Source organism: Littorina saxatilis, linkage group LG1 (assembly GCF_037325665.1).
Source record: "Littorina saxatilis isolate snail1 linkage group LG1, US_GU_Lsax_2.0, whole genome shotgun sequence".
In the NCBI taxonomy this organism is placed as follows: Eukaryota; Metazoa; Mollusca; class Gastropoda; order Littorinimorpha; family Littorinidae; genus Littorina; species Littorina saxatilis.
Window position 1 is genome coordinate 4,181,181 of NC_090245.1, and position 27,922 is coordinate 4,209,102.

The 27,922-nt window shown below is 42.2% G+C and overlaps 1 protein-coding gene across 1 annotated transcript in view; it reads right to left on the bottom strand.

Moving 5' to 3' along the window:
- LOC138959694 (Y+L amino acid transporter 2-like) overlaps positions 1 to 27,922 on the bottom strand; it is a 64,488-nt gene that overhangs the window by 28,854 nt on the left and 7,712 nt on the right. Inside the window, exons 4-5 of the mRNA XM_070331285.1 lie at positions 20,998 to 21,123; positions 19,464 to 19,563 (exon numbers count right to left, since the gene is read on the bottom strand). Of these exons, the coding sequence (XP_070187386.1) occupies positions 19,464 to 19,563; positions 20,998 to 21,123 (226 nt within the window). The remainder of the gene's footprint in view (positions 1 to 19,463; positions 19,564 to 20,997; positions 21,124 to 27,922) is intronic.

A 27,922-nucleotide genomic window follows, 5' to 3' on the forward strand; every position in this document is an offset into this window, starting at 1 on the left:
CTTTTACGTGTATGACCGTTTTTTACCCTGCCATTTAGGCAGCCATACGCCGCTTTCGGAGGAAGCATGCTTGGTATTTTCGTGTTTCTATAGCCCACCGAACTCTGACATGGATTACAGGATCTTTTTCGTGCGCACTTGGTCTTGTGCTTGCGTGTACACACGGGGGTGTTCGGACACCGAGGAGAGTCTGCACACAAAGTTGACTCTGAGAAATAAATCTCTCGCCGAACGTGGGGACGAACTCACGCGGACAGCGGCCAACTGGATACAAATCCACCGCGCTACCGACTGAGCTACATCCCCGCCCATCTAAAATAGTACATGTCACAAAAATGTAATGTACACATCTCAATTCCTGACTGAAATTGATATTGTGTCACAAAATATGTGGCAGCCACAATAACCTGGCTGTGTGGTTTTTAAATAGTCAAAGGGAAGCAATAGCTTACCAATTCTGTATTCTGTGCAGAAAAGCATTTACTTACTTCCCTTGACCTGTCTGGTAAACTTGTTTACGTCAATACTTTATTTGCTATTAGGATATTTGCAGCCAAACTCTATCATAAATATTAGTAGCAACTGGAAGCAATATTTTAAGAGTATTTTAGGCTGACTTGTTTTAATAGTTCTGGTATTTTCCGAGCCCAGTTTTTGCTGTCGCGGCGATTTTGAAAAAGTTTGAACCTTGCCGTCGCCGCCATCTTGCAGAAGTCAGCAAGACTAAAGTGCTTGTTTGTTTTAGGGGAACAATTGTCTGCATACCAAGTAAGATATAAAAATATTGTTGTAAATAGCTACTCAAGATGTTTGTTGATCTTCTTGTAATGTTCTAGTGCACAGATGGTATGTTTGGAATAGAAATAAGGATGGATCGCGATCTCCCCTGGCCGACGCGGAAAAAAGCACATGTATCTGAGAAACCCAAATTCGTAGTTCTTTTTTGATTAATTATGAGACTATTTTTTGACCTGTATTCGATTATATTAATTATTAAATTGTTAGGACTTCGTTTTATAGTTGTGATGTGCGCCGGGCATGATAAAATCTAGTTTTGTTCAGAGTGCCCAAAGAAGAAATTCACATAACTCATCTTTTACTGTGGGCTATTATTTTTGGATACTACATTTTAATTATGTAAAACGCTTAATCCATACTACAATATGCCATCTGTGTGCTAGTTGTTTTCCTAGTTAATCCAATATTGATGGACGGTAATTTTGCCGTCGAGTAGCACAAGTGCTTATCAATATGCACGTTGTGCAAATAATCTGATGGTTAATTCTACAACAAAACTTGTGTACACAGAAATATTATGCTTTTGATTTGAAGTTTTGATTTGAAGTTTGTCAGATTTTAAAGGGTTCTGTTGAGACGTTTTACCGTACACACAATAATTGAGTTTGTCCAGGATGACTTATACGGGTTCAATATGTCTTGCTGTCTGCCAAAATATGTGTAGATTAGTATTTTTGTTTTATGATTATAAATGTATGACATGTGTAGTGAGTAGGCCATTATTATTGTTTACATGTTACACGCACACACATACCTTTTTGTTCAATCGCATTTATCGCACATCAATAACGCATACATAACTGGTTTATCTATAATTGTTAATTTAAAGTGTACTTTCCATTCCACTATTCTGAAGTTAACTTACAGACAGTATTGACGGGACCTTGAGCCCATCCACAATGTTTACTTCATTTCATGGGGAGGCTATAAGCCCAATCAAGCATTTCACTCAAACTTGTATGCACACACATACCTTTATGTATGTATCGTGGCATCTACAAGCCTTCGTATTCAGTAGTAGATATACATGAACAGTACACGCAAGCACTTTTGGGACATAATACACATGACTGCTTGTGGACAGACCTACATACTCACACAGATAATGTAATTAGATTGTATTGATACCTAGTCACTACCCCTATGTTTGGATGTCAGTATTTACCCCTAATGTTGAGTTTGAATCCTATGCCTGTTCGTTGGCAAGTTATATCAGAGTTATAGGATGTTGTTAAAGTTGCGTTGTGTAATTGTAGTCAAGCGTCGATAATATCTAGTCACGGATATGGTAAGGTAATGGAAGCAGCTCAGTTGTGAATTTTGGAATTTGAGAGAAAAATAAACTTAGTACATTTGGTCATTTATGCAATATGATCATTGGACAAAGTTTACGTAGTCAGTGTTTCCCCGGGAGTTGTGACTGACTAATTATAAACCTCATTCCAGGTTTATGGGTGTTCTTTCGCAGTCTGCTTTAATCATAAATTGTTTGGTTTTGTACAGAGTGGGCATGGGAAATTTACCCTTGGAGGTTTTTGGGAGTTCAAATTAATTTCTGAGCTTGACTTAGCTGCTTCTATTTCTAATACTATTATAGACGACCGCTTTATAATACCTGGTTAACATGCTATTCTTGTTTTATGTGTCCAGGGCAATCCGTCTGTGTCACACCTGACACACCTATTCCGCCGGTGTCACGCACTTGTATATTCAGTCGTCCTTACCAGTTTTTCTGATTGCCATTGTGACCTTTCTGAGCATTTGTTTTATTTTTTGCTGAGATACGCTTGTATCATCCTTGTTGTTTAAATAAATTAAGAAGTTCATTTTTTGAGTGTTAAAGTCGTTCACTTTTGTTTGAGTGCATTATTCCATTTTCTATCCTTCTTACCCACCCCCAAAGAACCTCCATTCAATCGAATAGTTGCTCATAACTAAGCGAAGGAGGAGCTCTTTACATTTTGGCACCTCCGACGGGACTAAGGATAGTAAATTCTGTTTATATTTTTTTGAACGCATTTTTATAACTTTGAAGAAAAAAAATTGAGCTCAGAAAGATTTTTGTTTATTTTTTATCAGTTTTATATAAATTTCAATGGCGTCAGAGGCTGGTAGGGATAAGAGTGGCGGTGGCGGCAAGGACAAAAATGAAGAGGGACAGAGTCCACTCGAGGAGCAGGTAGCTGACCTGCAACGGCTGCTTACCCAACACCAGGCCGCCAGTGAAAAGACAACTGAAGAGCTGATGGCGCACTACGAGGCCCAGCTAGCCAAGGAGAAGGAGGCCCGGGAGTATCTGGAACGCCAACACGGGCAACAGCCCGCCGTGAACGTGACGGTTCGAGCCCCTCTTCCTCCCCCGAAGCTTGGTGTGTTCACCGGGTTGAAGCCGGAGCCATCCAGCCGAGAGGTCATCTTCTCGGAGTGGAAGGAGAAGGTGGACGCCTACCTGCAAGAGGGCCCCGACGAGAGGGACTCGTTGAGTCGTGTGAGGGGGAGTCTTCGCAAGCTAGCCCTCACGCAAGCTGGAGAGTGTCTGTCCGCGTGGGCAGTGGTCAAAGTCCTCGATCAGATCTACGGCGCCGTATCCTCTGCGGACGACCTGTATGGGGAATTCGTGAGGATGACCCTAAAGAAGGACGAGATGCTGGGCGAATTCTTCTCCCGCCTATGGGAGTTCTTCCTGAGGCTAAACAAAACCAAGCTGTACTCAGATGAGGAGGTCAGGAGGAAGGTGTACCACCAATTCATCACGACCACTATCGCTACACACCCTCTCATCGCATTGGAGCTCCGGAACCGAAATGGAAACCGGGAGGCAACGTCCAACCCAGCCTCCCGGAAGTACTAAGGGATGTCCGGGAACTCCAGCGGGATTCACCCAACACAGTTATAGACAATTCAAAGAAGAAGACCGAGGTGAAGGTCTCCCAGGTGCAGGCGGTGGGCGTGCCGACGACCGAAATCGACTATGAGAAACTGGCCGAGTTAGTGGCACAGAAAATGGCCACAAAGACGGGAGGGACACAGCAACCCCAAGGTGGTGCGAGGCGACCCCTGGTGTGTTACACCTGCCGCCAGGAGGGTCACACCTCTAAATACTGCCATCAGCCGCGGGAGGACATGCGTTGCTACGCCTGTAATGGGGTGGTGCATATCGCCCGCTACTGCCCTAAGCAGCGTGGAAACGGATCGGCGCAGCAGTATAACCCGGTTTTAAACGGACAACAGTCGGGGGGCCCAGGGCAACCACTGACTGATAGTGTGAGAGCCCAACGTCTCCAACAGGCTATAGACATATTAAAATCGGGGACACTTTCAAATTCAAAGGGGTTGGTACAACTTTAGAGCCCATTGTGTGTTAAGTTGAAACCAAGGGAAACCATTGAGCTAAGGGGTCCTATACCCCAAAGTAACATTTCCATAGTGCCGCGTGAGACTGATCAACTGCCAAAAGGACTAGCCATAGTTTCAACAGAAGTGTTTAGTGATTCTATTAGTTGTAAAGTAGCCAACAGCTCAGGGTCGGAAGTGGTCTTAAGTCATTCTGTCGTCCTAGCTGAAATCCATTCCCCAAATTCAGAACCTTTAGAATGTCAGGCCTTGGTTGGCCCAAGCACAGAAGCTCCAATCAAAATTGATAGTCGAGACACCACCTGTTTGATTGACTCCGGTTCTCAAGTCTCGACCATTTCGGAATCATTCTTTAGTAAATATGTTACAGATGACTTATACGACCTCCCGCATGACTTTAAGCTGTTGGGTGCTGGGGATAACGAGATACCTTATTTAGGATATACTCGAGCTTCAGTTTCTGTACCATCTGAGTTTGTAGGTGTTGGAGAGACGGTTGAGAGTATTTTTCTTGTGTGTCCGGACACGAAATTTTCAAGCCGTGTCCCTATTCTTCTGGGGACAAACACACTCTCTCTATTTGCTAACATGTGTAAACTAGTAGCGGGGCCAAACTATGCTCGTGTTCTGGAACTAAAAGCAGAAGTAGCTTTTGCCTACGAAGATATGGTAGGGGACAATGATGGCTATCTGGGCTCAGCACGACTGATGAAACACCACGTGATTGTGCAGCCAGGTGCTGTAGAGGAAGTCCCTTGCTTAGCTCGCAAATCTGCTCCTGTCACACGAGATGCAATAGTTTTATCCGAGAGTAAGTCGTTGGCGGAAGGACTAACAGTTGTGGGGTGTAAGGTTCCTACCCAATTCTTACCCAAGGTGAAAGTGTTCGTGCGAAACGAGACTGACAAGGATATTGTGATCAAAAAGGGACAGAAAGTGGCTGATGTATTTACGATTGACACAGAATATACTCTGAACAATGTGTGTGATACCTTGTTGCAAAATGGTGATCAGCAGGGTCACAATGATGGTGTAGCTCACGTGTTTCAGTGTTCGGCACAATCATCATGTGCCGACGAAGTGAAAAAAGACGCTAATGTTGAAATAGGATGTGATGACAAACAAACCACAGATAAGATTCAATTCAAATTTGGTGACGCTGCTCCTCCTGAGTGGAAAACTAAGTTTGACGAACGTTTGCAAGGGTACTCCGATGTTTTTGTAAAACACAGTTTTGATATCAATGCAGCGGAAACAGGGCATGAGTATGATATCAAGCTGGAGCATGGTCCAACTGTGAGGCATAGGGCAAGACCGGTAAATCCAAAAGACTTTGAGGATTTTAGGCGACATATTCAAGGTCTTTTGGATGCCAAAATCATTCGTCCCTCAAATAGCCCTTTCGCTTCCGGCGTCGTAATTTGCCGTAAGAAAAATGGCGATTTGAGAGTCATTTGTGATTACAGAATGATCAATGCGAGGACAGTCAAAGACAGTTACTGTGTCCCCAAGATAGATGACCTATTTTTGACTCTCAGTGGTTCGAAGTGGTATAGTAGTTGCGATCTCTGTAAGGCGTATGTCCAGCTCCCTATTTCTGAAAGTTCCAAAAAGATAACAGCCTTTGCCACCCCCTTTGGCGTGTAGGAGTGGAATAGGCTGAGTCAAGGTCTTTGTAATGTTCCCGCAGTCTTTCAGCGTGTTATGGAGGGCTGTTTTCGGGACATGAACCTGACTGAACTGATCATCTTCCTCGATGATCTACTCATTCACGGGAAGACGCTCGAGGAATTAGAAGAGCGAACAATCAAAGTTCTAGAGAGGCTCCGCAAATTCAAGTTAAAACTAGACCCAGCTAAGTGCGTTTTCGGAACCGCTGAGGTCAAACATCTCGGTTATGTCATCTCAGAAAATTCAATACGCCCCGACCCTGACAAAACCTCGGCTGTTAACTCCTGGCCGAAACCTATCACTGTAAAGGAGGTCAAGTCGTTTCTGGGTTTTTGCAATATGTATAGGAAATTAATTCCTCAGTTCCATACCATGTCAAAGCCACTGAATGAACTCACATTGGGCTATGTTCCGGCTAAATGTCGCTCACGGTCTAAAAAAGAAGGTGCTACTTTGACCCTTTCGTCTGACATCACTCATCTGTGGAATGATAAACACGACAAAGCCTTTACAGATTTAAAGCATGCTTTAACAAGTGACCTGGTGTTGGGGATTGCAGACAAAGAGAGGCCATTCTTTTTACATGTTGATGCAAGTGGTTTCGCTTTGGGTGCTGTCCTCTACCAAAACGACCCAGAAGGGAAGATGAGAGTCATTGCATATATGGGCAAGAATCTGTCATGGCGTCGAAAGAAGGAAAGAGCCCGCTTGAATTATTTGGCAGGCTCCTGCTTCTAATAAACTTTTTGCAAAGAACATTTTTGTGTTGGATGAAAGAGGATGAATGGACGAACGTTTTGGTATAACATGGTGGCAAATTTATGCCGTAAGCAATGAATAACAGACTTGTGATTCCAACCTTACCTAGTCATTCTGGAGAAAAAAGCGTTACGCGATTTTGGGTGTTTTCAGTTTTGTAAGAACTGTACTCCGAACACGTGCGCGACCGGTAAATCCTTCATACAAACCAGACAGGAAATGAATGCAGTGTTTAATGAGACCAAAAATGAGCTCGACGGAGCTGCCAACTTCGTTCATTTCGCTTGAAAAAGTGATGCGAGATGTACGTTATTATCCTTGTGTAAATTCGGTATCGGTCAGTCAAACGGTCGTACAGTCCGCGGTAAATGTAAGATGGCCGCCAAAGATCGATTTCGAGGTTCACACAGTACATATTTAAAATATTGCTTGCAATGCATGCTTTGTCTGTGATTCGTGAAAATCGACACGATTTGTTGATTTTGTGTAAAGAAAAATTACTTATAACCAAAATAAAACGTTCTCGTTTTGCCGAGATGTTGTGACAAGCGTGACCTAACTAGTCTCCCTTGGTCATTTGCATATGATCTATCAATGACAACAGGACTTTCACACCTACGTGCGAGATGGACGAGCCCAGCCCTACGGGTAAGTGTGCATGGTCGTCATCCAAATAGTAACGTACATCACTTTTGAGAATGAAACTGCTATAAATCGAGTGATTTCTTACGAAACATGATAAAAACAATGTTTGAAAGGAAAAAGTATTCGTACCTGAATGATTCAGTCGAAAATCGAATGTTGTTGAATTTTTTTTTTGGGGGGTGGTGGTTTTGTGTAGGTGTTAGTGGTGCTTGGTTACCCATAGGTCTGTGACATTCTTAGTTTATATGATCAAAGCTCATTGGTAATTGCAAATATTCTTAGGGAGGTAGGTTAGTCATGCTATCTAATTTTTACATTTAGTCAAGTTTTGACTAAATGTTTTAACATAGAGGGGTAATCGAGACAAGGGTCGTGGTGTGTGTGTGTGTGTGTGTGTGTGTGTGTGTGTGTGTGTGTGTGTGTGTGTGTGTGTGTGCGTGCGTGCGTGTAGAGCGATTCAGACCAAACTACTGGACCGATCTTTATGACATTTTACATGAGAGTTCCTTGGATTGATATCCCCGATGTTTTTTTTTCGTTTTTTCGATAAATGTCTTTGATGACGTCATATCCGGCTTTTCGTGAAAGTTGAGGCGGCACTGTCACGCTCTCATTTTTCAACCAAATTGGTTGAAATTTTGGTCAAGTAGTCTTCGACGAAGCCCGGACTTCGGTATTGCATATCAGCGTGGTGGCTTAAAAATTAATTAATGACTTTGGTCATTAAAAATCTGAAAATTGTAAAAAAAATTTTTTTTATAAAACGATCAAAATTTATGTTTATCTTATTCTCCATCATTTTCTGATTCCAAAAACATATTAATATGTTATATTTGGATTAAAAACAAGCTCTGAAAATTAAAAATATAAAAATTATTATCAAAATTAAATTTTTGAAATCAATTTAAAAACACTTTCATCTTATTCCTTGTCGGTTCCTGATTCCAAAAACATATAGATATGTTTGGATTAAAAACACTGTGCATGCCGATGTGGCATGCAGTCACCTACTTTTGTTGTAATTACGTTTGCTCAAGCCATTGCACGATGTAAAAAGAAGTAAACCGTGTTTTTATCGTGGCACCTTGTTGTGACCCGTTTTGTGGAGCGTTAATATTTTTACGTGAAATTCACGTGCTCCTTGTTCAGTTGTTGTGACCTGGTTTTGGTCGGAGCGTCACAAACTGCGTCGTTTAGTCTTAGAACACCGTGAGATTAACTTGCTCTTTTCCGTGTTTTGATTTTGAGGTGAGCCCTGCGAATCTGCGTTGCAAGTTTTAGAATACGTGTGACTCACGTGTTTTTAGCTTTGTGATGTCAGCTAGTTCCTTGGTCTTCTTTCTGTTAAATATACCGTTTTAAGTTTTGGGCATGCACGGAGTGCGTGATCGGTTACTGATTGGTTGTAAAATAGTAGTTTCACCCGATTCTGTCTTAGGAATGTTGTTGGTTGGTCAATCCGGTGACCTTTGACTTTTGAATAACTATTCCATGTTAGGTTTTTGTTTCCATAAATACCGCTGCTTGACTCCTGTCTCGTCAGTCGATCTGAGGGTTTTAGGAAGCGTTTGGTTTTGATGTAAACGTATGAAGGTTATCAAGTGAACCAACGGAGTGTTTCTTATGTTTTAACGTCAACGTAATGTTCTTGGAGACAGTTGTTTCTCAAGTGTGAATCGTTTTGTGCCCTTCGTTTGTGAGGCAACACGTTTTTGGTACTGCTGGTCAACCCACACAGCGCATAAGGTAATTTTGTTGTTACTTGTTTGTGTTGTGTTTTGGTCGCCATTTTGTAATTACTTTGTGAGTTGTTTATGTATAACGTGAGTTGAAAGTCTGACTTGTTGTAGTGTTTCTTTATTGTGTGTTCAACTGTTCTAGTGTTGTGAACGTACAGCAATGTTTTGTAGACGCTAGAAAGTCGCTAATGTTTATAATGATAACTTGTGTTTTCTGTGGTTAACGAAGTTCGAAGTGAAACGTTTTCTCCGACTTTTTCAGCCTTACGTTAAAAGAATTTAGGTAAAAGAAGCTTGCGGTCTGTGGTGATCGTTTGTAAACGGGCTTATTTCTTGTAACGTTATTGAGGGAAAGTGGATGAGTAAATATCTTGTTTGTGACTTTGATTAACGCAGGAACGTTGTCGTTAGACTTTTTTGGTATGACAGTTTGCTTTGTATTCCTGGCCTGATGAGTCAACGTTTTGTATTTTTCTGAAAGTAGCCATTTTGGTTTTAAACGTATGTATGCTAAGTTTCTTGAGTATTCTTAGCGCTTATGGTATTGTTGAACGTACGGAACGTAATTCTTTATTGTTGAACGTACAGAACGTAACTCTTTATTGTTGTTGAAGGACTAACCAACGAGTGTTTGGTAATTGTAACTTTCTTGTCTGTTTGTCTTCTCCTGTCTTGTGATTGTTTATTTTTCTTGTATTTACTTCTCGTGTCTTGTTAATGCTTTTGATACTTTTGCCATGTCTAATAATTTGTTTTCTTTTCTCTTTTTCTTTCTGTCCATAAGTTTTTTACCGCAATAAGTAGTATCGCAATACGTAGTATCGCAATACGTAGTATCGCATTACGTGGTACTGTAACTATATATCTATACATTACTGATCCCTAGTGTCAGATGTAAAATAATAAACCAGTACTTTTGCGCGTTATCGCTTGTAACCTGTGTTTGTCATTTCGTATGAACAATATGTAGTACCAGCCTCGCTCACGAAGGCGCGCACAGTAAAAAACTTAGCTGCTGATGCCCAGTACAGAACTTTAGCTGAAGTAAACAAACTTAGCTGCTGACGCCCAGTAAAGAACTTGTGTTATTGATGCTCAATGAACGTAAACGTAGCTGTTGATAACCAGCAAAAGACTTTATTGTTACCTGTCACTGTGTTAGTGAACCATAGTTTGACATAGATCAACTTGTCGGTTAGAGATCTTCCTACTCCGTATCCGGCGCATTTTTTGTGACTTTTGTGTATTATCCCAAACGACCCTCAGATCGATTCATTTTACTTTTTAAACAGATAAACCTTATGTAGGTTTTTTAGTGCTTTTGAATAAGCGAACATTGTAATGGAGGAGATTCCAGCAGATAAACCATTGGAAGCTTCAGGTTATGACATTAACGGCGATGAAGATGAACATTCTCAAAGGCCTAGGCGTGACATTAAGCCTACTGAAAAAGGTAGAGATTACCAGATTGAGATCAAAACTAGAAACTTTGCAAGACAACGAACATTCTTGGAACGAGCAATCGGTGAGGTAGTAACAGAGCTTAACCAAGAAACTCCTAATCAAGAGTCGTTAACCAGTCAGAAACAAATTGTTTTGAGCATGTACAAGGATCTTGGTGACATAGAGAAAGGTCTTCGTAGTATTGGTAGCGGTGAAACCATTCAGGAAAGTTGGGATGATGTTCAGAGAACAGTTCAGAACATTATGTTTGACATTGATCGAGCTCTTGACAGACAAACGACTAGCGTTCAGGTGGCTAAGGAGCCTACTTCCAGGCATAGCAGTGTTACACCTAGCGTTGGGTCATCCACCCACAAGTCAGCCAGTGGTAAGACTGCCAGCCATAAAGCAGCTAGCATTACGTCAGCCATCCACAAGTCAGCTAGCCACAAGTCAGGTAGCAGGAGATCAGGTAGCCAAGTAGCTTCTCGCGCCGAGTCTCTCCGCTCTAAAAGTGTTAGCTCTGAAGACACTAAATTGGCTCTTAAACTAGAGGCTGCTTCCCTGGCCATAAAAGTGGAAGGTGACGCAATAAAGGAAGCTCAGTTTAGTGAACTGGATCTCTTACAACAACAATATGCTGAGAGAACAGCAGCTAGGCAGACTGAGGAAGCTGAGAGAACTGCAGCTAGGCAGACTGAGGAAGCTGAGAGAACTGCAGCTAGGCAGACTGAGGAAGCTGAGAGAACAGCAGCTAGGCAGACTGAGGAAGCTGAGAGAAATGCAGCTAGGCTGATCGAAGAAACTGCTAGGCAGGCTAAGGAAGCTGAAAAAGACACAGCTAGGCAGGCTAAGGAAGCTGAGAGAATAGCAGCTAGACAGGCCGAAGACGCAGCTGAAGCAGCTCTTGAAGATATTAAACAGAAAAAGGCTTTGAGACAAATTCAGTCCACCGAATTGAAAATTAGCTTAAGAGAACAACAAGCTATGTTACAAGTATTGGAACAAGGTGAATCCGTTCAGCAGGATCTCCCTGATCTACCGTCAGTTGATTTGTTGAACACTAGGTTCCACCCTCGTCCTTTCGTTCCCTTGTACAGTCTTGTAGCCCCTCCTCTTAACAATGAGCAAACAGCGATAGGAATAGGGACAGGTGCTGCCGTCATTGCTGACCAAGGGACACACCAGCCAGCCTTGGACGCCACGTCTGTTCCTGTCTGCCAAGCTGCCGTCATTGCTGACCAAGGGACACACCAGCCAGCCTTGGACGCCACGTCTGTTCCTGTCTGTCAAGCTGCCGTCATTGCTGACCAAAGGACACACCAGCCAGCCATGGACTTCACGTCTGTTCCTGTCTGCCAAGCCGCCAGCACCCATGACATCTCGACTGTCAACGTCAACGCTGCTGTCACCAACTTCGTCGCAGGAACCACAACGACTGAGCCACAACAGCACGCGTTACCTGTCGTGGACCTCGTCGTTGGAGTCAGCGCCTCGACAAGCGCCGCTACTACCAACAACGCCACCTACGAGGCGTACGGACCTCAACGTAGAGAGGATGTCAACGCCCCCCATCACGTCGGAATGAGCGCTCCTTTCGTCCATCAGGAGCCCTTCACACCTAACTACACGACGGCTGCAACTACATCCTCCATGCGGCCTACAGCGCTGCTGACCACACTGCAGCACCCTCTCGGTGCATACACTGGTCAGCCGCCTCTGCACAACGTTGGACACTCAACGACAAGCGTCACAGGCCCTCGCCCGCCTGATCTCGACCACACAGGTTGGTCCTATCACCTACCAGAGACAAGGGAAGGTGATGAGACGCAAGAACGACACACCTACTTCCCAGAAGAACGTCACCAACGCATGGACCACAGACGTTTTCAAGTTACCCCACCCTGTTTCCCCTATGATACCCACCTACATCCCAAACCAGAGCCTTTCGTGCCCACATTCCTGGACCCACATCAGACCACCCCCAAAGTTATCTGGGGAAACGAAAACGCAAGGCCCCCTGCGTACATGAACTTTGACAAGGAATGTCATGCAGATCGTCCATTTGCCTCCTACCCCCCGTCTGCGTACTACCAACGTCCACTTGCTACTCCTGCCAAGCAGGACACTCCTATGGACTCTCTCGCCAAAACCCTATCAGACGCTCTGATGATCAACCGCTTGCCGATGCAGGAGCCGTGCATTTTTGTTGGTGACCCTCTCCAATATCCCATTTGGAGATCGTCGTTTGCGTTTCTCATCGAGAGACAGAACATAACCAGCAGTGAGAAGTTATTGTATCTGCAACGGTACATCGGAGGTCAAGCAAAGGAGGCCGTGACCGGCTTCTTTCTGCTGAGAGAAGGTGATGCCTACGAGAGAGCCATGGAAGTGCTGGAAAATCGGTTCGGCAACTCATACGTCGTTTCGCAAGCTTTCCGGACCAAGCTGGACGAATGGACCCCAATCAAAAGCAAAGATCCCAAGGGACTCAGAAGTCTGGCCGATTTCTTGCAGCAATGTTCCGTTGCTGCCCAGGAAGTTGGTGGACTGAGCATCCTGGATGATGCCCAGTACTTACGGAAGATCGTCGGAAAGCTCCCAGACTGGATGAGTCACAGATGGTCTAGAACAGTTGCTCGAACTAAGGTTGAAAAGAAGAGGTATCCTCTGTTCAATGAACTCGTGTCGTTCGTTACTCTCGAAGCAGACATTTCTAACGACCCTGTTTTCGGCTTGACAAGTGCATCGGGGACACCAAGAAAGTTCACAACGAACCTGTCAACCCTGACAGAGGATGTCACCGCATGTCTGCACTGTCAACTTCCGGACCATGACGCTGGGACATGTAAGGAACTCATAGTGAAGCCTCTGGTTGAGATACGAGATTTTCTGTTCAAGAACCGTATCTGCTACGGATGTCTGAGAAGCAAGGATCACCAGAGCCGTCAATGTAAGCAGAAACAGACGTGCAAGAAGTGCAAGAAGGCTCATCCCACTTGTCTTCACGATGACAATTTCAAATATCAGAACAGTATGAGTGAAAACAAAGGGGCGAGTGAACACAAGAACAATTACCGTACCTCTGCTGCTGACGTTCAAGAGCCACTGTCATCGTCGACCCCTACGGTGTCTGCTCTTAAGGCCAGCGAGGAAAACAGCATCGGTTTCACGTCTATGATCGTTCCCGTTCTCGTTTCCAGTGACTCTAACCCCAACGTAGAAGTGCTGACGTACGCACTACTGGACACTATGTCCAACGCCACTTTTGTAGTGCAGTCAGTGGCTGAGGAAGTTAAAGCCAAATCGCAGCCGACTACACTCAGGGTCTCCACACTGACTGAGGACAATGCTGTGGTCTCCGGCAGGAAGTACTCTGGATTGCGTGTCCGCTCTCCTACCTCCAGTGAGTTTGTCAGGCTCCCTTCTGCCATCTCACGACCTTATCTGACCGTTGACCCCACTCATATCCCCACCTCAGAGACTGTCAAAGCTTACCCACATCTCCAACACCTGTCTCCTAAACTGCCCCCCTTGTACCCTGACTGCGAAGCAGGCCTCCTCATTGGCTACGACTGCGCTGAAGCCCTCATGCCCCTAAACGTTGTCCAAGGACTGCCATTCGCAGTAGAGACTAAGTTAGGTTGGAGCATCGTCGGCAAGGCACCGCATTCCGTCGCCTTTGATGGCATAGCCTCGTCCATGCGCGTCATCGTCAAGCCAGGATCGAGGGAAGAAGAACGTGTAGCTCACGTCTACAAGGTACAGGTGGACGAAGTCTCGTGTACTGACCCATTACATGTTATGGAAAGAGACTTTGCAAGTGACTCAGGATCCATGTCCCAGGACGATGTAAAGTTCAAGAAGATCGTGAAGGTCAACGAAGCTAGTCACTTCGAGATGCTCTTACCATTTCGACCAGAGAAACCGTCCCTCCCCGACAACAGAAGTGCCGCAGTCAAGCATCTGAAGGGCCTGAAACGCCAGAAAAAACGAGGGTACCGTGATGACTGCGTCAAGGTCATGACATTAATCTTGTACGGGCTGATCGTGACGTGTTTTGCCTCTAGGGCAATCCACATTGAAACCCTGGATGACATGTCAAGTGATTCCTTCATCAACGCCCTACGCATTGTTGTCTTGCATGACCAGAACTTGTGCAGATCAGAGTGGTGCATGGCTCGTGTAATCGAGGTGATGCCTGGATCTGATGGACTGGTCAGACGAGTGAAAGTACATGTTGGAACAAAGGCTCTAGACAATCACGGCCGTCCCACTGGTGATAGTCGCATATTAGAGCGACCTATTCACAAAATGACTGTGTTAGTAGATCGTGAAAATCACAAAGACAAAGCTGTGTAAGCGAACTGAAAGAACATTGAACTTTGGAGTGTTTTTCCAATTTGACAGTTGTAGATTGTTGCAGTTTGTTTTTATACCAGATGATGTAACAGACATTTATGGTTTAAGTGGTGCGGTTTTTTTTTTATGCCGTCGAGTAATGACTAACGGCATTTAGTTGAAACGAGATGTGTTGAAACACTGAAAATGATTGAACCGTAATATTGCTGTGTAAACGTTTTGCAACACAATGGTTTTGAGTTGTAAATTTGAAATGTCTAAATCTGCGTTATTCTTCTTTTGATATAAGGAATGTGTTTGTACAAAGGTTTTTTGAAGTAAATTATATTAATATAATTTCCGGTGGGAGTGTGCATGCCGATGTGGCATGCAGTCACCTACTTTTGTTGTAATTACGTTTGCTCAAGCCATTGCACGATGTAAAAAGAAGTAAACCGTGTTTTTATCGTGGCACCTTGTTGTGACCCGTTTTGTGGAGCGTTAATATTTTTACGTGAAATTCACGTGCTCCTTGTTCAGTTGTCGTGACCTGGTTTTGGTCGGAGCGTCACAAACTGCGTCGTTTAGTCTTAGAACACCGTGAGATTCACGTGCTCTTTTCCGTGTTTTGATTTTGAGGTGAGCCCTGCGAATCTGCGTTGCAAGTTTTAGAATACGTGTGACTCACGTGTTTTTAGCTTTGTGATGTCAGCTAGTTCCTTGGTCTTCTTTCTGTTAAATATACCGTTTTAAGTTTTGGGCATGCACGGAGTGCGTGATCGGTTACTGATTGGTTGTAAAATAGTAGTTTCACCCGATTCTGTCTTAGGAATGTTGTTGGTTGGTCAATCCGGTGACCTTTGACTTTTGAATAACTATTCCATGTTAGGTTTTTGTTTCCATAAATACCGCTGCTTGACTCCTGTCTCGTCAGTCGATCTGAGGGTTTTAGGAAGCGTTTGGTTTTGATGTAAACGTATGAAGGTTATCAAGTGAACCAACGGAGTGTTTCTTATGTTTTAACGTCAACGTAATGTTCTTGGAGACAGTTGTTTCTCAAGTGTGAATCGTTTTGTGCCCTTCGTTTGTGAGGCAACACGTTTTTGGTACTGCTGGTCAACCCACACAGCGCATAAGGTAATTTTGTTGTTACTTGTTTGTGTTGTGTTTTGGTCGCCATTTTGTAATTACTTTGTGAGTTGTTTATGTATAACGTGAGTTGAAAGTCTGACTTGTTGTAGTGTTTCTTTATTGTGTGTTCAACTGTTCTAGTGTTGTGAACGTACAGCAATGTTTTGTAGACGCTAGAAAGTCGCTAATGTTTATAATGATAACTTGTGTTTTCTGTGGTTAACGAAGTTCGAAGTGAAACGTTTTCTCCGACTTTTTCAGCCTTACGTTAAAAGAATTTAGGTAAAAGAAGCTTGCGGTCTGTGGTGATCGTTTGTAAACGGGCTTATTTCTTGTAACGTTATTGAGGGAAAGTGGATGAGTAAATATCTTGTTTGTGACTTTGATTAACGCAGGAACGTTGTCGTTAGACTTTTTTGGTATGACAGTTTGCTTTGTATTCCTGGCCTGATGAGTCAACGTTTTGTATTTTTCTGAAAGTAGCCATTTTGGTTTTAAACGTATGTATGCTAAGTTTCTTGAGTATTCTTAGCGCTTATGGTATTGTTGAACGTACGGAACGTAATTCTTTATTGTTGAACGTACAGAACGTAACTCTTTATTGTTGTTGAAGGACTAACCAACGAGTGTTTGGTAATTGTAACTTTCTTGTCTGTTTGTCTTCTCCTGTCTTGTGATTGTTTATTTTTCTTGTATTTACTTCTCGTGTCTTGTTAATGCTTTTGATACTTTTGCCATGTCTAATAATTTGTTTTCTTTTCTCTTTTTCTTTCTGTCCATAAGTTTTTTACCGCAATAAGTAGTATCGCAATACGTAGTATCGCAATACGTAGTATCGCATTACGTGGTACTGTAACTATATATCTATACATTACTGATCCCTAGTGTCAGATGTAAAATAATAAACCAGTACTTTTGCGCGTTATCGCTTGTAACCTGTGTTTGTCATTTCGTATGAACAATATGTAGTACCAGCCTCGCTCACGAAGGCGCGCACAAACACGCTCAGAAAGTTCAAACGAAGAGAGATACAGAAAAGCGTGCTATCCTTCTCAGCGCAACTAATACCCCGCTCTTCTTGTCAATTTCACTGCCTTTGCCATGAGCATGAGCGGTGGACTGACGATGCTACGAGTATACGGTCTTGCTGAAAAATTGCATTGCGTTCAGTTTCATTCTGTGAGTTCGACAGCTACTTGACTAAATGTTGTATTTTCGCCTTACGCGACTTGTTTACTTCTGAATTGTGCCAATACAAATGTTTTTAGGATTGTGTTTCCGTTTTTCTTGTGGAACTAAGCAATACCTGTTGTTTTGTTAGTGTTGTTTTGTTACATGTTTCATAAACGTTTGTGTTCAAAAAGTACATTTTCTTCACGTTTTATGTATTTTCTTAAAACTACTTTTTTGTCACTTCAAAAGCCTAAGGCTTTTTTTCTAATAAACTTGACTTGTTGAAACTTTGCATACATCTCGAGTGTGTTATTTCGCAGATTTTGTTAGAGCGTTTTGTTGAGAAAAAAAATTCGTGAGAAGTTATACCATTTTTGGAGGCGGTTTTTCATAAAATTCAAGGTCACTCATTTTTATCACTGATATCTTTTGAATGACTGTAGATTTAAAAAAAAAAGCCTCTAACAAAAGTTGGGTATTGTGCTAAAGTATAAATAACAAGCACCAAAACAAAATTCCTTACGGTTTTGTAAAAGCCTTAGGGTTTTGAAAAGTGGCAGTTTGGTGGCCATCTTGGATTGCTACCGGTGATCCAAACAAAAATTTGTTTCATTTTCTCAGGAGATGGACTGAGTTCTTTAATTGTGCAACAATTTTTGACCCAATACTTATGAAACAAAAAAAAATCACTTTTAACACCTGTGCCTGCCCTTAAGTGCTCGAGGCACTATACTGACCCCCCCCCCCAGGCGGCCAATACCAATAAAAACAGTTTTATTCTGCTAAAAAACAAATATCCTTCCTTACCCACAACAACATTAATAAGATAAAGCAAGTCTAAAAAATGTTGTTTGTGTAACACTTTTTGGACACACTGACAGATTCCTGCCCATATGCCAGTAGGGGGCTAAATAAGACGGAACAAAACTACCCAGCTCATAAACGAGAATTCTTAGCTCTAAAATGGGCAATGTCCGATAAGTTCAGGGATGTTTTGTTAGGATCCAAGTCTGTAGTAGTGACCGATAATAATCCGCTCTGTTATGTACTGAAAAATGCCAAATTGGATGCCACATGCCATAGATGGCTTGCTTCTCTCTCACTCTTCGATTTTGAGTTACGTTACAAAAAGGGTTCTCTTCACACAGATGCTGACGCATTATCCAGGCGTGCGCATGAGCATATAGCTGATGATGATGCGTACAAGCGTACCATGGAGAAAATCGCTTTCCTAGTGGAAAAGGCAGAAAAGTTTGACGACGTCACTGCTGTGTCGAGTGATTCAGTCCAGGCAGTATTGAATTCTCAAAGGGTCGGGTACTCTCTCTTGCAGCGGACAGGAATTTTTGGTACTGGTGGTCCAAATGATGGTGACAGTGTGCCCGCCGTCGAGCAGATTGTTAAGGACCCGTCCTTGATTCCTGATGATGTTTTGGAGCCAAAATCAGACGCCTCAGTGCAGGATGTTGTTTCCGACGGAGAGTGGCGGAAATTACAGTTGGATGATGAAAACCTGAGGAGTGTTATCCAATGTTTAGAAGGGGGAAAACTGTTGTCACCAGTTCAGCTAGGGAACCCAGAGTTGAAAGTTTTCTCAAGGGAGTGGAAGCATTTAGTTCTGAGAGGGGGAGTTCTAAAAAGGCAAGTTGAGCATGATGGATTGACGCAATTTCAGTTGGTGATTCCAAAAAGCTACAGAAAGACAGCTTTGAGAGGAGTACATGATGACTTATTTCACACTCATTTTGATGATGCTGTCATCCATCTGCGAAGGCGTTTCTTCTGGCCTTTCATGGCTAGACATCTGGAAGAGAAGATAAAAACTTGTAGTCGGTGCATTCGCAAGGGTGCGAGGTGTCAAAAGGCACCAATGCAGTCTATAGTAACGACGTATCCCCTGGAATTGCTGTCAATCGATTATCTCACAATTGAGGTGAAGGGTATAAAGCAAAATGTTCTTATGGTTCTCGACCACTTTACCAAATTTGCTTCGGCCATCTTAACCAAAGACCAAACCGCCAAAACAGTGGCAAAAGCCTTGTAGCCTTTTTCATGACATATGGTTTCCCGAAGCGGATTTTGTCTGACCAGGGTAGGGACTTCGAGTCTAAGATGATCAAAGAACTCTGTGATGTAGCGGGTATTACAAAATGCAGAACTACTCCCTACCATCCGAGCGGTAACCCTCTAGAGCGCACCAACAGAACCCTGATCGGGATGCTTAGGGGGTTGGAAAATGAGCAGAAGACAGACTGGCGTAAGAGCCTACCGGCAGTAGTTCATGCATACAACTGTTGCGTCAGTCAGTCTACTGGGTTCAGCCCATACTTCCTCTTTTTTGGTCGGCAGCCTAGGTTACCGATAGATGTTTTGTTTGAATGTAAAACAAGGCTCGATAAAGATACATACCATCCCCCGTATGAGAAAATAGAGTAGAAAAGGGCGACAGCAAACTGGCCCGGTTCTTCTGTTGTGCCCTCAAATATATTTTCGAAGTTTTCCGTGTTTCCTTTCAGAAAAACAATGTAACTGTTGAGGGAACTGCGGACACAATTTCCATCAAAGTATTTTTGTACACGAAGAATACACAAGGAAGATCTAATGGAATACATATTTTATCCCCAAGATGCAAACACAATCTTCAGTATATCATTGCGAAAAGCGTGGTTTCTAAAAACAGCCACATTTAAAAGGATGACAAAACCCATAAGCATTATATACTTAATCTGGTACCCACCCCTAAAAAGTTGCTACTCAAAGTCATCTATTTCTTTGATAACTTGGTTTCAAGCGTGAGAAAACAACGAGAATTACACTTGATCACACAAGATAAGTTACAATGCAACAACAAGCAATGTTACCATTACTCCCAAAACAGATAGAGTCCTAAAGTTTCAAAATCCAGACTAAAATAACAACAAAGCTGGGTCATTGGAACGTTTAAAGACAAAATAAGACATTCAATCAATCAATCAATCAATGAGTCTTATATCGCGCATATTCCGTGGGTACAGTTCTAGGCGCTCTGCAGTGATGCCGTGTGAGATGAAATTTTATACGGCCAGTAGATTGCAGCCATTTCGGCGCATATTTACCTTTCACGGCCTATTATTCCAAGTCACACGGGTATAGGTAGACAATTATTAACTGTGCCTAAGCAATTTTGCCAGGAAAGACCCTTTTGTCATTCGTGGGATCTTTAACGTGCACACCCAATGTAGTGTACACGGGGGGAGGTTCGGACACCGAAGAGAGTCTGCACACAAAGTTGACTCTGTGAAATAAATTTCCGCCGAACCTGGGATCGAACTCACGCTGACAGCGGCCAACTGAATACAAATCCAGCGCGCTACCAACTGAGCTATATCCCCGCCCCTTCACAAGTACATCGACCCAATGGTCGGAAAAGTGGACAGACAACCAAATAATTATGAGACAAATGAAACAAATAAAAGAAACTTTTCTTGGTATGTTTTTGATCCGATCAACACACTAAGATTCTAGGACAAGTTTCTGTCATAAAAACATACCTAGAAAAATCTTCCTCTTTGTTTTATTTGTCCCATAATTATTGGTTTGCCTGTTAACCTTAACGATCATTGAGTCGATGTACCTGTGAATGTCAAATTAAACGTTACAATCATAACAATCATGTTTTTATTTATATTTATTCTTTACCAATAATCCATCACACACCTTTCAAACTCATCTACAGGTAAGTCTAAATATCAATCGCACAGTTACAAGGCAAAACTACGCACAGAAACTTGATGCACATTTAATGATGCTTTTAGTAAAAGCCGAACATCCGTCTCTAGTAGACCAGGCCATGTTATAGTAGAAGGCCGCAGAGCTAAAATTAGTGTGGCCAGCACTAGAAACTAGAGCTACATCTGCCGCGCGCCAATGCTGGCCTTTAAGACAAAATCACAAGAGTTGATACCTTCAGCCATCTTGACGATGCCCCCGATGATGATGATGATGAGGGCAATGAGCTTCGTGCCAGAGAGGAACGTCTGAATCTTGGTCACGTACTCCATGTACACACAGTTCAGAATCACCATGGTGACTGTTGAGGATGAACAGAAAAGAACATGTCAACATTTTATATTCTTTATTTCAAGCACTTCTTCTGTTTTTTCCGGTCAAGCACTGTCAAAAGACGTAGTTGGTGTTTATGACTTACTTTTAGTCAGATAGCTTTTGAACATTGAACGATCTTAAACATAATATTTGGAAACTTTCGACATTATTAATTTCTTCAACATTAATTTCCATCATTGCGTGTACGAACTTTATCTTCATTCTACCGGCAACGCAATGATGAAGATTTAATTCAGCATTTGATAAGGAAAAAAAAAAGGTTTTGAAATAAAGAATGGCTTTCAGCTTTTGAATTTCCTTTCAACGGTTCTACACAGCAATAGCCCGTATGCTGTTTGGACACATCCCTAAAATGGACACCGAGTCAATGCCTCCCCCCCCCCTCTTTACACAATCACACACATCATGTACTCACACACTAATTAGCTAAAGTGGAACCCTTTTTAAGACCCCCCCCCCCCAATTTAAGACTTCCTCCATTTTAAGACCCCGTTTTAGATTTTCTGTTGACACACAATGACCCAGCCGGGTCTCGAGCACGACAGCCAAAGCTCCTTCGCGGCGGCTCCTTTTATTATTTATCTTTTTCCCCTTCTTCGCTCAATCATCTAAAGTCGGGGTGTAACCGAGTGCCGAAACACTACGATTACCTCGGGAGGCGAAGTGCAATCAAACAGGATTGAAAATGTTAGGGCTAATTTCTTAGCCCTATAAAAACCCGAAGGTTTCCATGAACATACAGACAATCGGAAACCACCAGACCCCATCACAAACAGAATTCCACAATCCACCGGTGTTGACTTAAAGACCAACAACTCGGGTGCAGAGTCTGCTGTGAAAGGAGCGGTAGCCTCCCCTGTCACAATCGCCCCCGTTTGAATGAACTTCGTCCCGAAGTTCCGGACCGGGGGACCACTGTCCATCCCAAGTTCGCAGAATGGGAACAGCACGAAAATGTTCAGTGGTTATATTATGCCATTACCTGAACATATCATGCCGAGTCCCATCCCTGCTCGCAAGCGCCAGATGTAACCGAGTGCCGAAACACTACGATTACCTCGGGAGGCGAAGTGCAATCAAACAGGATTGAAAATGTTAGGGCTAATTTCTTAGCCCTATAGAAACTGTTATGCATACCCGAAGGTTTCCATGAACATACAGACAATGATGATGATAAAATCGTTTATTTTAACGTCACTCTGTAAAAACATTGGCGACATTTGTCTCAGATTAAAAAAAACACACAGGCGCGCACACAAACTTTCCCTTTATGTACAGTGGTTCACCACCCTCCCACCCCCCGCACACTCTCGCTCATCTAATTACAAATTTATGGTAATAAGGGATACTTGGATATAAATTGGTATTCTTAAAGGTTCTGATAAAAATATAAAATAGCTATATGAGAAGCAATGGCGTCAGCCGCAGCAATGTCTCTTCATATCCAGGGACCAAGTGGGTGCGTGTGCACAAGTCCAGCGATAAGTTTGGGACCTTGCCACCCAAGGTCTTTATTAAAACTTAAAAGATAGCTTAATTTTTCATTTGGGGTATTTGGCAGGATATTTCTGTTCGAGTTTATAAACTGAGTCAAGGGTTGAAAGTGGCAAGAGTTCAAACCACACTCCAAAGTCAAATGAGCAATGCTGAGGTCGGATTGACAGGTGCATTTAAGCTCTAGAAGTTGGTAGTTCCCAGCTTCTGCCCTTAGGCGGTTAATCCTTTTTATTACACGTGGGCATGCATTATAGGTGTTCATCTGTTTTGATGGGGCTTCCCGAATGAGCCAGCCAGAGCTTATCGGCCGTGTGCATGTATTTGTTCTTCCATTCTCTCCAGAGAAGAGAGTCTGTAAGGCTACTGATCTCAGAAGCAGACAATGGCAGGTCTACCTCGGAGGCGCCTATATATGCCTTGGGCAGCTTCTTTAGCGGCTTTGTCTGCTCTCTCGTTGCCAGGCACGTTCACGTGTGCTGGTCACACGACCAGGTTAATCTCGCTTCCTTTTTACATTTAGTCAAGTTTTGACTAAATGTTTTACCGTAGAGGGGGGAATCGAGACGAGGGTCGTGGTGTATGTGTGTGTGTGTGTGTGTGTGTGTGTGTGTGTGTGTGTGTGTGTGTGTGTGTGTGTGTGTGTGTGTGTGTGTGTGTGTGTGTGTGTCTGTGTGTGTGTGTAGAGCGATTCAGACTAAACTACTGGACCGATCTTTATGAAATTTGACATGAGAGTTTCTGGGTATGATATCCTCAGACGTTTTTTTCATTTTTTTGATAAATGTCTTTGATAACGTCATATCCGGCTTTTCGTGAAAGTTGAGGCGGCACTGTCACGCCCTCATTTTTCAACCAAATTGGTTGAAATTTTGGTCAAGTAATCTTCGACGAAGCCCGGACTTCGGTATTGCATTTCAGCTTGGTGGCTTAAAAATTAATTAATGACTTTGGTCATTAAAAATCTGAAAATTGTAAAAAAAAATAAAAATTTATAAAACGATCCAAATTTACGTTCATCTTATTCTCCATCATTTTCTGATTCCAAAAACATATAAATATGTTATACTTGGATTAAAAACAAGCTCTGAAAATTAAATATATACAAATTATTATCAAAATTAAATTGTCGAAATCAATTTAAAAACACTTTCATCTTATTCCTTATTGGTTCCTGATTCCAAAAACATATAGATATGATATGTTTGGATTAAAAACACGCTCAGAAAGTTAAAACGAAGAGAGGTACAGAAAAGCGTGCTATCCTTCTTAGCCCAACTACTACCCCGCTCTTCTTGTCAATGTCACTGCCTTTGCCATGAGCGGTGGACTGACGATGCTACGAGTAGACGGTCTTGCTGAAAAATGGCATTGCGTTCAGTTTCATTCTGTGAGTTCGACAGCTACTTGACTAAATGTTGTATTTTCGCCTTACGCGACTTGTCAAGTTTTGACTAAATGTTTTAACGTGAGGGGGGAATCGAGACGAGGGTCATGGTGTATGTGCGTGTGTGTGTGTGTGTGTAGAGCGATTCAGACTAAACTACTGGACCGATCTTTATGAAATTTGACATGAGAGTTCCTGGGTATGAAATCCCCGAATGTTTTTTTCATTTTTTGGATAAATGTCTTTGATGACGTCATATCCGGCTTTTCGTGAAAGTTGAGGCGGCACTGTCACGCCCTCATTTTTCAACCAAATTGGTTGAAATTTTGGTCAAGTAATCTTCGACGAAGCCCGGACTTCGGTATTGCATTTCAGCTTGGTGGCTTAAAAATTAATTAATGACTTTGGTCATTAAAAATCTGAAAATTGTAAAAAAAATATTATTTTTATAAAACGATCAAAATTTACATTTATCTTATTCTCCATCATTTTCTGATTCCAAAAACATATAAATATGTTATATTCGGATTAAAAACAAGCTCTGAAAATTAAAAATATAAAAATTGTTATCAAAATTAAATTTTCAAAATCAATTTAAAAACACTTTCATCTTATTCCTTGTCGGTTCCTGATTCCAAAAACATATAGATATGATATGTTTGGATTAAAAACACGCTCAGAAAGTTAAAACGAAGAGAGGTACAGAAAAGCGTGCTATCCTTCTCAGCGCAACTACTAAACCGCTCTTCTTGTCAATTTCACTGCCTTTGCCATGAGCATGAGCGGTGGACTGACGATGCTACGAGTATACGGTCTAGCTGAAAAATTGCATTGCGTTCAGTTTCATTCTGTGAGTTCGACAGCTACTTGACTAAATGTTGTATTTTCGCCTTACGCGACTTGTTATAATTTTATTTGCCAGCTCCTTTATGGCAATGACAAGATCCTGTCTTTTTGATCTTTTGTTAGTTCTTAATGCTTCAATGGCTGCTTTGAAGTCAGAGAAGATAGCTATCTTTTGAGGAGGAGTGTTCTTGAGATTGAGATGAACAAGCGACATGCAGATGGCAAGGAGCTCAGCTGAGAAGATCGAGTTTCTGTTGCACAGTTTGAATTTCCCAGTCAGGTCATCCATCGCTGGGGATTACAAAAGCTGCGCCAGCCTTCTTGTCATCCAAAACTGACCCGTCTGTGTAAACATGAACATGGCCTTTGTATACAGTATCAATGTGCTCAAAGGCTAGTATTCTGAGTAATAACTGATCATCCTTTGTAGCTGTACAGTATTCTGTGTCAAAATTCATTTCTTTCATTGTCCATGAGGGATCACGAGATATGGTGTTTTGGGCCACATCATTGGGGTCGACACTGATTTCGCTAAAGAGTGAAGCATTGAATTGAGCCAGTGAGGTGAAAGTAGTGCCAAAGTGGGCCTTTTTGTTTTGGACATGGTTGTAATGTGGTTGTAGTTCCTCTATTGTTGAGTTTTGCACTGTGTTGGCTCGAACATTGTAACCCGCGCAGCACTCACGTCGCCACATGTCAAGAGGGAGGAATCCTGCTTGGTGGTATACAATGGCCTGCTTTGAGTGCCTTGGGTGTCTATCAGGTCATACAACATTTACCAAACCAAGGATTAAATCTTTTACTGGATTTTTACTCAACATGCTGGAAAGTCTGGCCTGATTCCCACAGCTTGGAAGGAGGCTGTTGTGATCCCCATTTTAAAGCCTGGAAAACCAAGAGCTGACCCTTCCAACTGGCGCCCTATATCTCTGACCTCCCATCTGAGCAAAATATATGAAAGAATACTAAAATGTAGACTAGAAGATGTTGTTTGGTTGTTTGCGTTTGTTTAAGGTGGTTGGTTGTTTTGCGTTTGGTTAAGTTGGTTGGTTGGCTGACTAGAAGATGAAATGGAAAGAAAAAAGGTAATACCTATGTGTCAAGCCGGCTTCCGTCGAGGCAGGGGTGTCTCGGATCACATTGTAAAACTGTCCTCCAAAATTAAGAAAGCTCTCTCACGCAAGAAGTCTCTCTTTGCTGTCTTTTTTGACATCAAAAAAGCCTACGACACAGTATAGTTGGTTGGCTGACTAGAAGATGAAATGGAAAGAAAAAAGGTAATACCTCTGTGTCAAGCCGGCTTCCGTCGAGGCACAGTATGGCACCAACGATTGTTGTTCAAATTGAAGCAATTAGGCATCAGTGGTAATATGTTTCAATACATAAAAAGCTCTCTACTGAACAGATCCTTTCAAACTGATTATAAAGGTGCCAAATCATCCACTCGCAAAGTAGACATGGGAGTGCCACAGGGCTCAGTAATAGCACCACTGCTTTTTAGCATTATGCTGCATGCCATATCGACAATTAAAACACATGGAGCCGAACTGACGCGTTATGCGGATGATATTGCTCTATGCAAAGAGTATCAAAACAAAACCTATAAAACAGAACACAAATTCTCTAAAGAGTGGCAAACAGCTATAGATATTAACATTGCGAACTATATGCGGGAGAATGGCTTCACTCTCTCTGCCGAGAAAACTGTATTCGTTGTCTTTACAAACCGAAAACTGGAAGATCGAGAAAAGATACAGTTCTCTCTTGATAAATCTGTTGTCTCAGCCAGTCAGCAGGTGAAATATCTGGGCGTACTTTTCACCTCAAATGGACTATGGACTGCTCATTTAAAGTATCTTTTAAACAAAGCAAATAAGACCATCAACCCTCTTAAAATACTAGCTGCCCAACCATGGGCAAAGTGCCCAGTTATTCTGACAAACATCACCAGAGCTCTTATAAGATCAAGACTATAATATGGACAGGAGGCCTACTTCTCGTCGGCTCGAAAATGGCTTGATAAGCTACAGTCAGCGGAATGTCGTGCCCTTCGGCTTGCCTTCGGACACCCAAGGCACTCAAAGCAGGCCATTGTATACCACCAACCCGGAACAAATGCAGACATTTTTATTATGATCAGTCTGATGAGTTGCGTGACTTTTATTTTATTTTATGTGGTTCGTTTATTTACTGATAGAGTCTAGTATGTGACAATATAAAGAACGCTTTGCAATATCCATTTTTTGTCTGGTACGGCTGTTTCTCCTTAACTGTTCCAGGTTTAGCGACTTTTCCCTAGTACTCTTTTCTGTACCTCTTTTCGTTTTAACTTTCTGAGCGTGTTTTTAATCCAAACAGATCATATCTATATGTTTTTGGAATCAGGAACCGACAAGGAATAAGATGAAATTGTTTTTAAATCGATTTCGGAAATTTAATTTTGATCATAGTTTTTATATTTTTAATTTTCAGAGCTTGTTTTTAATCCGAATATGACATATATGTATATGTTTTTGAAATCAAGAAATGATGAAGAATAAGATGAACGTAAATTGGGATCGTTTTATTTAAAAAACTTTTTTTTTTTACAATTTTCAGATTTTAATTTTAATGACCGAAGTCATTAATTAATTTTTAAGCCACCAAGCTGAAATGCAATACCGAAGTCCGGCCTTTGTCGAAGATTGCTTGGCCAAAATTTCAATCAATTTGATTGAAAAATGTGGGTGTGACAGTGCCGCCTCAACTTTTACAAAAAGCCGGATATGACGCCATCAAAGACATTTATCGAAAAAATGAAAAAGACGTCTTGGGATATCATACCCAGGAACTCTCATGTCAAATTTCATAAAGATCGGTCCAGTAGTTTACTCTGAATCGCTCTACACACACACACACACACAGACAGACAGACACACACACACATACACCACGACCCTAGTCTCGATTCCCCCCTCTACGTTAGAACATTTAGTCAAAACTTGACTAAATGTAAAAACGCCTCTATCAGTTTCTCGGCATTGTGCTAAAGTATAAA